The 12828-nt window shown below is 55.4% G+C and overlaps 1 protein-coding gene across 2 annotated transcripts in view; it reads left to right on the plus strand.

Annotated features, from left to right (window-relative positions):
• Positions 1–12828, plus strand: part of MEAK7 (MTOR associated protein, eak-7 homolog) — a 55957-nt gene that overhangs the window by 26736 nt on the left and 16393 nt on the right. The window contains exons 1-2 of one of the 2 annotated variants that reach the window (XM_035024677.1): positions 9091–9150; positions 12778–12812. Coding sequence is in view for 1 of the 2 variants with exons in the window: in XM_035024676.1 (XP_034880567.1) it covers positions 12778–12812 (35 nt within the window). In the remaining variant the exon portion in view is untranslated. Of the gene's footprint in view, positions 1–9090; positions 9151–12777; positions 12813–12828 lie in introns of those variants that run through there. The other variant, XM_035024676.1, reaches the window with a different exon arrangement.

Genomic DNA, 12828 nt, shown 5'->3' on the forward strand with positions numbered 1-12828 from the left:
TCTTTGACACCTAATTCCTGGTTGCCATAGTTACACTGTCCCTTCCGGAAAGCTAGTGAGCATGCTGTGGGCTTGGAGGCCAGACCTTCTGCAAAAAATCCGTGCAAAGCCTCTTTTGAAACTTTGGACTTCCTTTATGAGCCCCGCGGCGCTCCCAGCAGAACGTGAGCTTTTCACCATATAAGGCAATCCCCTGAGCGGCCGGGGTCACAGGTGAGCAGCTGTGACCCACTCAGCTCAGCTGCAAGGGCACCTCCAACTGAGCGTGTGCACAGAGGATTTTAGCAACGAGGAGGTCTTGACACCTTTTATGGTTTTGGAGGAAGAAAGATCTGTGTACCACAAAAGGAGAAGCACAGCTTCGTCGTGGTGAGAAATGGTGGGTTGTCAAACCAGGATGTAACGAACACTGTGGAGTTCACAGAATACTGTGAAGGGGCTGTGTGTGTCCCCAGGTCACCACCGCGCGGCAAGAGGCAGTCAACAGGATGGGGCATAACCTCCCCAAGCCCCAGGGCTCATCCGCGGTGTCTTCTATTGTCCTAGAACCTGTTCTGTCTTCAGAGGACTTTACCTCCTCTGCCTCCAATTCTTCATGCCAGCATCTGGGGGGAAGGGGGTACAGAGGGGCAGGCAGGTCTCTGGGAGCTGGAACTTGAGCTGGGGCCTGAGGGTGAGGCTGTGGGGCAAGTGGGGCGCTTATATCTGGTCGAGTGGAAGGGCCCATGCGAAGGTTCAGAGCCGGGGGGTCGGCATGCTCCCGGAGTGGCTCGGCGTGCGTGTAGGGAGAGATGGCCAAGCTCGGGGTGTGGGGAGTCGTGGGGTCTGCTTGGGAGGGTGGAATTCACCGTAGGGTCTTTAAGCAGGTGAGGGGTGTGACCTGACTTACTCAGTGGGATCTTGCTGACGGTTACAAGGAGGCTGGCAGGGACAGAGAGGGGAGCAGACCTCTCCCGAGCAACTCCTGCCGGGCAGATACAGGGCCCAGTGTGGGGGCACAGGTGTGGGGGTGATGCTCACACGGCACCCCTTTGCCCTTCTCACACTGCTGTTCTCCAGCTGCCTTCTTCCTATGACCCGTTTGAGGACACTGATGAAGGCTTACTTGGAGAACTGGACAGGCAGGGAGACGCTAGAACCCCAAGTAATTGTCATATCCTCCAAACCTGTGAAAAACACATGATTCAGAGAGCCCAGCACAGAAAGGGGAAGGTGAAGGGGAGACTGTATGATGCAGAAACCAGATGGACATGACCTTGGCCAGATAAGTCACAGTGATGGCCCATGACCTTGATACGATGGATGAGAAGGTGCTTTACATCTGGAGTCTTCATTCCCCCACACCCGCAACCCTAGTCTAGCCGTGAGAAAAACCTCAGACAAATCCCAACCGAGGGGCCAGCCCTCTCAAACTGCCCGTGTCATAAAAACCAAGGAGGGTCTGAGAAACTGTCCCAGCCCGGAGAGCTCATGTAATGAGGAATCGTGTTGGTTCATGAGTGGTGACGTGGTACTATACCTGCTTAGGATGTTAGTCATAGGGCCACTGGGCGTAGGCCACACAGGAATTCTCTGTATTGTGTTCTCAACAACCTTAAAATCTAACCTTTGTCTGAAATTTTAATTTTTAAAAAATATTTTATTTGTAAGCAATCTCTACACCCAATATGGGGCTCAAACTTAAAACCCTGAGATCAAGAGTCACACGCTCTACCAACTGAGCCAGTCAGGTGCCCCTAAGATTTTTATTTTATAAACAAGGACTGTAGCAAGGTATCTTGTCGTGATCCCGAGCGCCACCTTGTGGGAATATGGCCACATTGGAAAATGGGAGGAAAATGGGAAGAGCCTGTTTCCCCGCCCAACAGTGGCTCCTAATCCAGCGGGGGTGGAAAGGATGCAAAGCAAATACAGGGCTCTTCCTCGGGGCTGACTCTGTTTGCACCTGGACCTTGGGCTAGAGCCTGAGCTCATCTGTCCCGCCGCCACTGGCCCGAGACTGCCTGGCAGGTGCAGTCATACCATCTCCTTCATTTCTGTGGCCCCTTGAACCTGCTCCGTGGTGATGGGTGGGGAGAGCCACCCTCTCTATCCTGGATGAAAGGTCCAGAACTTTCCCCTGATTTTTTTCTGTCCATTCTTGGGAAATTAGGTCTTGGGTCACTTGAGATTGCAAGTGGTCTCAATTTATTAATTAAAAATGTCCAGTCTTGGGCGCCTGGGTGGCTCAGTTGGTTAAGCGACTGCCTTCGGCTCAGGTCATGATCCTGGAGTCCCGGGATCGGTCCCGCATCGGGCTCCCTGCTCGGCAGGGAGTCTGCTTCTCCCTCTGACCCTCCCCCCTCTCATGTGCTCTCTGTCTCTCATTCTCTGTCTCTCAAATAAATAAAATCTTAAAAAAAAAAAAAATGTCCAGTCTTGGCTAATAAGGCTTGGACCTTGATTTAATATTAAAACTTCTTCCCTCCTTTTTGGAGTCTGCTGTGGACATCAGGGGAATGTGTTCCTCCTCCTTGCTCCCTTCTTCCCTTACAGCTGCTATTAAAAAAAAAAAAAATTGTGAGAGAGAGCACAAGGTGGTGGGGGGAGAGGCAGAGGGAGAGGAAGAAGCAGACTAGGGAGGAGGGGGCCTCGATCCCAGGACCCTGGGATCATGACCTGAGCCTAAGGCAGACGCCCAACCGACTGAGCACCCCCCCCAGGCACCCCACAGCTGCTATTTTTTTTTTGGCTAGCGTTGCCAGGTAGAACCAGGCTGCCCAGTAACATTTGTGTTCCAGAAGAACAATGAAGAATTACTTTTCAGTGTAAGATGTCTTATGCAACACTGGGGACTATACTAAAAAACTGTTTATCTGAAATTAAAAGTTAACTGGGGGTAGGGGCACCTGGGTGGCTCAGATGGTTAAATGTCTGCCTTTGGCTCAGGATCAAGTCACAATCTCCAGGTCCTGGGATCTCCGTAGGGCTCCCAGCTCAGCGGGGAGTGTGCTTCTCCCTCTCTCTCTGCCTCTCCCCCTGCTTGTGCTCTCTGTCTCTCAAATGAATAAATAAAAAATCTTCTAAAAAAATGTAACTGGGTATCTTGTATCTTTATTTGCTACATCTGGCAAGCCTGTCTCTGACCCCTGCAGGCTCACAGCTGAGGGAGGGAGGAGAGATGGCGGGCAGAAATTCTTTCCTTGATGAACAGTGTGTTAGCTTCCCATTGCTGCTGTAACTACCACATGTTCAGTGGCTTAAAACAGTATTAGCTTATTCTCTTCAGGTCAGGGGGTCGCACTTCTGAAGTCAGGGTGTCAGCAGGACGGCGTGCTTGCTGGAGGTTCTAGAGCAGAATTTCTCCCCTGCTTTTTCCAGCTTCTAGAAATCCTTCCTCCATCTCCAAGCCAGTAACCCAGCATCTGTCTTCCCTTCCCTGCTCCCCTTCCATCTTCGTGTCTCCTTGTCTGCCTCTGGCCCTCCTGCCTGTCTCTCAGGAGGACCCGTGGTGACATCAGGCCCACCTGCATCATCCAGGATTATCTCCCCTTTTTAAGACCCTCAATCACATCTGCCACAGTAAGGTCACAGGTTCTCAAGATCCGAATGTGGATGCATGTGGCAAGCTGGCTCCAGCCACCTGGGGCTGGCCCGTGTCCACAGTTGATGTGGATCGAATGGTCACTTCCGTCCGTCCTTGGGAGGCTTCCTTGCCCACCGCAAGTCCCCAGACTGGGCAGTGTTCGTCCTTGGCTGGTGGCTCCTCCTTTGTCCTGGGCTGGCTTATGCCCCTGCTGGCCGTCGCCTCTGCGCCCTGGCGACGGTCTTTTTCACGGTGACTCCAGGCGGCCGTGCCAACCTTGCCTTCTGAATCCTGTCCTAGATCCTGTCCCTCTAATGAAAAGCTGGGTGGCAGGGTGGTCACTGTCAGGAGCAGACCCTTCTCTGCTGCCCCTACAACTTCTGGTAATGCATGTGTGACGTGGACATTGGCTGGAGCTCTTGGAGAGGCCGCCACCCCTGCTGGCCCTGAGGTGAGAGACTGGCTCCCCACTTAGTGCTGGGGAAATGGCCTCAGTGTCCCCAACAAGCCCCCCCCCCACCAGATCTCCCCTCTTCTCCATGGCCTTTAAGACCCTCCTTCTGGGCAGAGATGTGAGCTCATGGGAGGGACAGGGGTGCAAAGGTGCAGAGCAGTGTAAGAATAGGCTGGTGCGGTGGGAGGAGATGGTGAGTAGGTAGAAGATCCCAAGAGAAAGCTGAAACGTGGACGGACTGACAGAAGAGCTTGGAAAGGGGCGCCTGGGTGGCTCAGTCGGTTAAGGGTCTGTTTTCGACTCAGGTCAGGTTAGTTTTTAAAAGGTATGTAATACAAATGTGCAAATTTGAAGCTTATATAAATATTATTAAAACACAGCGGCCTGACGGGATGGTTGGGAGTCCTAGCCATGCAGACCAACCTGACTGGATGAATGAGCTGTGCTTGCCGGGTCCATGATGGGCTGTGGTTCGGGAGAGGAGGTGGTCACCTTGGGAGGGGACTCCCCAGACCAAGGGTGTTCTCAGCCCAGAAGGGACCACGGCATCAACACAATTCATCACTACTGATGTTGACCTTGATCACATGGCTGAGGTCGCTTTTGTCGGTTTGTCCATTGTAGGGTTAACCCCTCCCCTGTTTCTATCCTGTCCCCTTTGGGAGGAAGTGCTTGTGCCCAGTCCACCTGAGGACTGGGTAATTAGGCTCCACCTCCTTGACTCGGGATCATCTATGTAAATTATGGGGGTTTTTTTTGAAGATTTGCCTCTTCTACATTTTTATTTAGTCAATCATAGGTATACATGTTTTAATAACCTTTCAAATTTCTTCATGACACATAGCTCGACAGATAAGGAAAGATGGATCCAAATTTCATTACACAGTACATTCCAGAAACTGAAAAACTGTATACCTTGGTGTGTTTGGGATTCATTCCAAAGGCTTTTAGGCTGCTCTGTCGTTGAGAATTGCTAATCACAAAAACTGAGTGGTCATGCCGAATGAGCTCATCCAAGTAGCCCAAGGTCCATTTCTTGGTCTTTGACATCACTATGTTTCCAACCTTTACTTCAAATCCACTCTTTTAACACAAAATGTACCCCAAGAGGGGCTGGAGAACCAAGCCACACCCTAAGGGAGTTTGGAAAGTTCTAGATATTTCAAACTTGCTCTTGAGAGGAAGGCCTGCAGTGGAGTCCATGTGTGCTGGGGGCCAGAACTGTGACTGGGAGTTCTCCCCCCCAAACCCCCCAGTTTTAAAGGGTATATAATACAAATGTGCAAAATTGAAGCTTAAATAAATATTATTAAAACACAACAGGAACTGTACTAACTTGTAAGCCAAATCTGGCTGGCTGCCTGTTTGGGGATAGCCAGTGAGTGAGGAATGATTTTCACGTTTTAAATGGGGGAAAAAAATCAACAGAAGAATATTTCAGGATGTGTGAAAATTACATGAAATTGACATTTCAGCGGCCTTCCTGAAAGTCCTACCCACAGCCTTGTTCAATGGTATATTGTCTGTGGCTGTTTTTGTGCAAGGACAGCAGAATCCCGTGGTTGTGACAGAGGCTGAATGGCTTGAAAAATGTAAAGTATTTACTATCTGGCCTTTCACAGAGTAAGCCGGCCAGCCCCTCATTTAGTGCTTAGACCAGTAAAAGCCTTTTTCGTGGAGGACAATTGTATCCATGATGTGGCTTAGCCTTGCCGGCTCGTGGTGAGGGAGAGCGGGAGGACCCTGTGGACAGGGCAGCCACCGTGGATGTCACCAAGGGCTTTCCCGCCAGCCAGGGCCCAGCCAAGACGGGGTGGTGGCACTGTCCCAGGTGCAGGCAATGGGCACAGGGGGAGTCCCTGGCTTTAGAGATCGGAACACTATCAAACCAACTACGTCGGTCTCCTCCTTATTCCCCTGAGCCGCCATGTGTGCATAAATACAGGGGGACCCAATCCTTCTACCACCTTGACTGCAGGTGGCAGAAAGCTAACTTGAATGAGCTGAAGAGCTGGGACCATTCACTGGTCGTTGGTCTGCAGGACATGGGGTTGGCTGGGCTTTGGGACACTTGGCTTTCCTGGCTCTGCCTCTCCTGGCACACAGGCCTTGGGGCTCAGACCAGTTTTGCTGCAAGAAGCCGTGTCTTGCAAGCTGACATCAGCCAGGTGCAGCCCTGAGGCAGGGCCCCTGGAAGGAAGGAACTCCCATGTCCAGATTGAGTTGGAGAATGGCCAGGAAGCATCTGACTGGTAGGGAGGATGGAAACAAAGGTGGGCAGAAAGAGCTTGGAAAGGGGCGCCTGGGTGGCTCAGTCGGTTCAGCATCTGCTTTCGGCTCAGGTCATGATCCCAGGGTCCTGGGATCGAGCAGGGAACCTGCTTCTCCCTCTGCCTGCTGCTCCCCCTGTTTGTGCTCTCTGTGTCTGTGAAATGAATAAATAAAATCTTAAAAAAAAAAAAAGTTTGGAAAGGCAATAGATCTTTGACACAAGAAAGGAAAATGTTCAGAAGGCCTTTGAGTTTTTAAGCCTAGACCTCCCTGTGTATTTCTTTCCCTCCCACCTGTTTCCCCACATAGTGTCTCAACGTGCTTGTTTTTTCCCCTTGATCAGTTCCAAACCACTCTTTTACAGACCCTCCCCCAGCCAGCCCCTCCCTTCAATGTAATCCTCATCCCCCACCTCCCATGGCTTCAGCAGGTGCAGGTGATGATGATGATGATGAAGCACAAGATGTTGAGAGCCTGTCTCTGTTCGATGTGCATCTATGAACTCGAGAGACAAGTACTGCCCTTGCTCTTTCAGACTTAAATTCCACCAGCCTAAGAACCCCAGGATTAACCCCAGAGTCTGGCTAAGCAGGTTTCTTTACCCACTGCACCAGGAACCCTGGGGCAGCTCACCTGACAAATGTAAAGAGCGAGCTTTCATCGGATTTTGTGGAAAGTGGAGTTTGGGTGAAGGCTGAAAGAAGCAGTGTTTCCACGGGCTTGGGGCAACGCAGGGCCATGTGGGACCAGCATTAGGTCAGGCCTGCAAAATGGACTGGCTCCCGTTCTCTTGGGAACCGCAAAGCTGTTCTGGAGCTCTGCACCTGGGTTGCAAATCCAGGCTCTTCTCTGGCAAAGTTTTTAAATTCTCCAGGCGGGAGCAGGAAGTTTCATTCTTAAGGATGGAATGTCAAAAAGCCAAGTTGTTGCTGATCTATGATTTTGGAGTTCCAAGTTCTTTTTCAGTAAAACATTCATCACTTGGGGCGCTTGGGGGGCTCAGTCTGTTAGGCATCTGCCTTACAGTCGGGTCATGATCCCGGGGTCCTGGGATCTGCCCCGCGTCCCGCTCCCCGCTCATCAGAAAGCCTGCTTCTTCCTCTCCCTCTGCCTGCCGCTTCTCCTTCTTGTGCTCTCTATCAGGTAAATAGATAAAACCTTTAAAAAAAACATTTATTACTCAAGGGATCATTATGCTACTTTACAGGTGCGGCCATGTGTCCTTGAGAAATAACCTTCCTTGTGAACTTTAGGAACAGTTAAAAACCATCAGCTGGCTTTCCCTGTGTCTGTCACTGGGGCCTGATGAATAGCCCAGCTGATCTTGGGCTACTAGCTCTCAGTCTAGGGGCAGGACAGACAGGTATTTGGGCGTTAAGTGCTCCATTGGCTCCAGTAGGGAGCAGGGGGGATGGGCTGGAGGAGGCAAAGAGGCCAGGAAGGAGGCCGTTACTGCAGTCTGGCCTGGAGAGGGGCCTCCTGGGGACTTGGAGAGAAAAGGGGTGGATGCAGGAGCTATCTTGGAAGTAAAACAACCTGGAGGAAGAGGGAGGAGGCATGGGAGGTGCTGACATGCCCTAAGGAAGGAAGTAAAGAGGAGCGGTTTTGGAGGGAAGAGGCTGAGTTTCAGCTGGGCTGAATTTCAGGTGCAACCTTGTGGAGATGCCTGATAAGCAAACATATGGGGTCAAAGTGCAGGCTTGGGGGTCAGCACAGCAGACAGGTGGAGCGGAAGTCACGAGGAAGGCTGTTATCTCAGGGAGGGATGCGCAGCCTGGGGAGAGCAGCGGGAGGACCTCCAGCAAAGCAGAAGCCAGCAGAGCCTGGGTGAAAACTACCTGGGAGAGAGGAAGAGAGAAGCCAGCGACTAGCGACCCGGATGCCCAGAAAGGAGGGCTTTAATGAGGAGGAGGATGCCCACTGTGAAAATGCCTGCTGGATTTAAGGACAAGGTGCTGGGGCCGGGTTACAGGGGTTTGAGGACTGAAGGGGATGGGGGGCAGGGAGAGTCTGTTTATCAAGGCTGGAACAGACGTGGGCACGTTTTTTTCTTCTTTTAGAGAGAGGGCTGGGGGACAGCAGAGGGAGAGAGAGAGAGGAGCAGACTCCCCACTGAGCGCGGAGCCTGACATGGGGCTTGACCCACGACCCTGAGATCACAAGCTGAGCTGAAACTCAGAGTGGGACGCTTAACCACTGAGCCACCCAGGCGCCCCGTGGGCACGTTTAAATGCTGCTGGGAAGGAGGAGAATGCAGGCAGAGGACCTGGTTACCCGGAGGAGGTAAGGGGGGGGGGGGGGGGGGGGGAGAGGGGGCACAAGCCCCAGCTCAGGAGGCTGCACTCTGCCCGGGTGGGGGGGGGCCCCTGGCCAAAACCAGAGGTGGCAGGGCGAGGGGTGTCACAGGAGAGCTGCCTGGGTCCGGATCCGCAGGAGCGTCCCCCAGCGGGTTACCCGCCTCTTCCCTCACTGTCTTCACTGGGCCCACTCGCCTCTCTCCCAGCTGTTCGCACGGCCCAGCGGCTCCTCTCGGCCCCAGCCCGGACTCCCCCTCCCTCCCCAGGTGCTTCTCTCTTCCCCAGCCCGCTTCCAGCTCCTCCCCAGCCGCCCCCGCGGGAACCGCACCCCGCCCAGGCGCTCCTTCCGGCCTGCGGGCCCCGCCCCGGCCCCGCCTCCGTCCGCGCCGGCCCACGCCCCATGAGGTGCATGGCCATTGGCTGAGTTCCTTCTAGGGCTCGGCCCCCTCAGCTTCCACGTCTGCTATTGGGGCGGGTAGCTGCCCGTCAGCGCCCTCGCCTGGCAACGGGGGCGGGCTGCTTGAAGGGAAAATCCATGCGGGCGACCCGACTGGCCAGTTCCGGTGGGTGCTGGGGCGGTGGGCTGCGGTGAGCTGAGCGGGGGCGCTGGCCCAGTGGCCCAGAGGGAGCCGCCGATCCCGGGGAGGCGGGGGGGAATCGGGGGCGATGGCACCAGACCCGGGAGGGAACGGTGCCTGGAGTGGGCTTGGGCCCTGCCCCTCTGGCTGCCTGCTCCTCTGGGCCCCCAGGGTGGGAGAGGTGGGGGGCCCTCGGGGGACAGCTGCGAGGGAGCGAGGGTCTCCCCGTGTGGGCAGTCGGAGCACAAGATCACCCCGCATCTTCTGCCTTTCGCGTGGTCAAGATCAGAGGGTCCCCAGGGATGCTGCCCGTTTTGGGGAGGGGCAGTGAGAGAGGCACATAGACGTGGGAAAAACTGGGGGCATCTGTGGGAGGAGGCCTCAGGGGGTTTATACTGGACTGTGGGTGGGGTTGGGGGGTGTTGTACTGACCACGTCTTACTTGTTTTGTCCCAAGAGAGTGGAGCTGGTGGCTAAACCTAGAACAGAGGGGAGAAAAACAAAACCACTCCCAGGCTAACACCCCTGCAGATGAGTCAGCGGGGCTCCCTGGAGGAAGGGAAGCCAGCCTGGGCAGAGCAGGACAGGTCCAGCACCTTCCGGCCCCCAGGGAGTCTGCCCCCCACCCCAGCTGACCCTTGGCAGAAGGGCTCCTGATGCTGGGATGTAAACAGGGCTTGAAGTCTGGATGTCCAGATGTGGTGGTTGAACTCTCAGCAGAAAGGGGGCACTGAGGGCCAGGTGACTGCTGTCAGGATAGTGGCCCCTTGGATGTTGGCAGGCCAGAGGGGAGAGCACCCCGAGGACAGGAGCCAGTTGGGGAGGCTGTGAGGACTGACGGAGCTATCCTAGGACGCCAGCCGGAACTGCAGCTCCGTTCTGCAGGAAAACTGTTGGCACTCCCCCAGCACTGAGGGGGTTCCTTGTTTCCAGGCTGGGCTGCTTCCCTTGTTCCTGCGCAGGGATTCAAACTTGCCTTGCTTGGGCCCCTCTGTCTCCATCTCTGGACCCCAGAAAGCAGAATTAAATGCCCTGTGTTAACCTGATTTAATCGCTTCTACCTCATTACGGGCCTGGTGGTACTTTCCTCATTATACTAAAGTTGAAAAAAGGCTTAGTAACTTGCGCATAGTCCTCAAACCAACTAGTGTCAGAACTTGACCTCAGAGCTGCCTGTCTTTGCTTCCACCCTAAGGGCAGAGCCCAGGGTCTCTGTGCCGAGAGGCAAGCATTAAGGATCATCTGTGCACTTCAGTGCCCGCCCTTGAGCTCTGCCCCACTGCTCTGCATCTTGGAAAACCAGTTTGTCACCTTCAGCCCTACTAACATTTGGGGCCAGGTAACTTGTTGTGAGGGGGTTGTCCTGTACGGTGTAGGATAGTTAGCACCCCTGCTTTCTACCCACTGGACTCCAGGCATCACAACCAAGCCTCACTGCCGGATGTGCCCTGGGGAACAGAACGACCCCCAGTGGAGAACCCCTGATGCAAGGAGTCTTAAAGCAACATGGAGGTGCTTCCTCCTGAAAGAGAACTTGATATACGTAAACTTCCTGAAGGCTTAGGCCAGCGTAGGGTTGTTTTGTGCACAACTTGCCAGGAAAATGGGCTGTCCTCCGTAGGGAGGCACACCTGGGATGGTCCCAGGAGAAAGCTGTTGTCAGGGACGGGAAGAAAGTTCAGGGAGTTGTATTTGGGGAGGTGTAGGGGTGCATCGAGGGCCTTCATTTCTTCCCTAGAATTGATTGGAGAGACTTCGGGCAGGATCACCGTGACCGAGGCTGGGATGGACGAAGTGGGGGGTGGGGACACCTGCTGCAGTTGCTGTTCCTTCATCCTGCCCCTGCCCCTGCCCCTGTCCCTGTCCTGGGAGCTGTTGGCCATTGCGTCCCCTCCCGCCAGGAACAGTGGTGCGGGGCCCGGGGCCCTTCTCAAGCTGCTGTCCTCCCCGCCCTCCTGACTCTGGGCCTGTAGCTCCTGCCTGAGGCTTCTCTCCCCCTTCCCCTCCTGGATTGCTAGCATGCCTGTTCCTGGGCCTTTCCTGATGTCTCCTCCTGGTGCTGCCCTGTGCCCACCCCACTCTGATGGTCTGCACCTCCCCTGTCCGTGTGGGCGGCTCGCCCGTCCCTGCTCCTTCCCCGCAGCCATCGGGCCCCCAGGAGGGCTGGCCAGGCTGCTCTGTTTTCAGCCAACACTGGAGGAACCTGTTCTGGCAGGTCGGAGGAGGAGGTTGGGATGGGCAGGGGCGGACCAGGGGATCTTGCTCTGGAGCCTCTGGTTCCCCTCCCCACGCCAGGCCTCAGTGATCGTGGTTTGCACCCCGGCCCCTTTGCGCACAGGGTCCCCACTGCCCAGGTGAGCCACCTGTGGGCACCTGAAGACCCAGCCGGAATGTGTCCTTCGGGACATTTTCGACTCTTGACTCCTGTGTTCTCACTTGGATCCCCACTGCCCCGGCTGCGCTTGTCTGTCTGCTTGTCTGTCTCTCCCCCGTGAACGGAATGTTCCTGCTCCTGCAGGCCGGTGCCCGCCTGAGGCTCTTCTGCTCTGTGATGGGGCCTGGCCCCGGGGGGACACGGAGTCCCTGATGGAGTAGATGCAGGATGGCCCGCGTGCTGGAGGAGGCGTGACCTGTGGCCCCTTAGGGGCACAGCCCCCACCTGCACTGTTCCCTCCTCTGGGACATGGAAACGTCTGACGAGTAGTCTTTTAGCTCCAGGTGTCCCCCTTAAAGAGACTGGCATCCCGCTGGTAGAGCGATTCCTTGACTTTGAGAGGGCGGAAGCTTTTTCAGGATTTGGGGAATTGGGAGGCAAGGCAGTCAGATCGGATCAGTGGTAAAGCGAGCCGGAGGCGGCTTGGCTGGACCTCCGTCCTCGCCGCTGGCTCTCCCTGGTGGCTTCTGCGCTAGCACATGGAATCGCACATGTGGAGTCCCCGCTGTGGTTCGGGCCTGGTGGGGGCGTGGGATGCAGGGATGGGGGCGTGGGATGCAGGGATGGGGGCATCCTGGAGCCCATCCCTGGGTAGGGGACACGTCGTGGTGGTTGAGCGAGTGGCGCTAATCCAAGGGGCCCTTGAGTGCGGTAGGGGTTGGGAGCCAGTCCCGGTGGGGGGAGCACTTGGGCTCTTGCAGCACCCAGGCCAGGCCGGCCTGGAATTTGCATATGGGAGCCCAGCAGGCAGGTGGAGAAGGGGCTGGTGCACCTGACCAGCTGGCCCGGGATGCCATGGCGCCGTGCCTGCGTGCCCCAGGTGGCTCAGGTGCTAGGCAGGTGGTTGGAGGACAGAGTCTCTTGGGACTTTCAGGTTTGAGCAGGCAAGTCAGGCATGAACCTGGAGAGGTGTGTGGGGAGAGCGAGCAGAGTCGGGGATGGGGGCGCCTGTGCCCCATTTCAGTTAAGGCGACTGTCCGTTCTAGGAAGGTCAGGAACACCAAGCAGGCTTGGAACCCAGAGGCTATGTAGGGTGGTGGTGTGCAGAGGTGGACAGTGAGGGCCCTCTGAGCCAGATAGGGGACTAGATTCTGATGTCCCGAGTGGACCACATGCCTCCGTTAGAGTCCAGCTCTGACGTGATGCTGTGCTGACCTCTCAAATCCTTCCCCTCCCAGGTGCTGGCAAGACCTTCATCCCTTCCAGCATTTCGGTAAGTCTCGGGCCTT

Source organism: Mirounga leonina, unplaced genomic scaffold (assembly GCF_011800145.1).
Source record: "Mirounga leonina isolate KUSES-001 unplaced genomic scaffold, KU_Mleo_1.0 Mir_180, whole genome shotgun sequence".
In the NCBI taxonomy this organism is placed as follows: Eukaryota; Metazoa; Chordata; class Mammalia; order Carnivora; family Phocidae; genus Mirounga; species Mirounga leonina.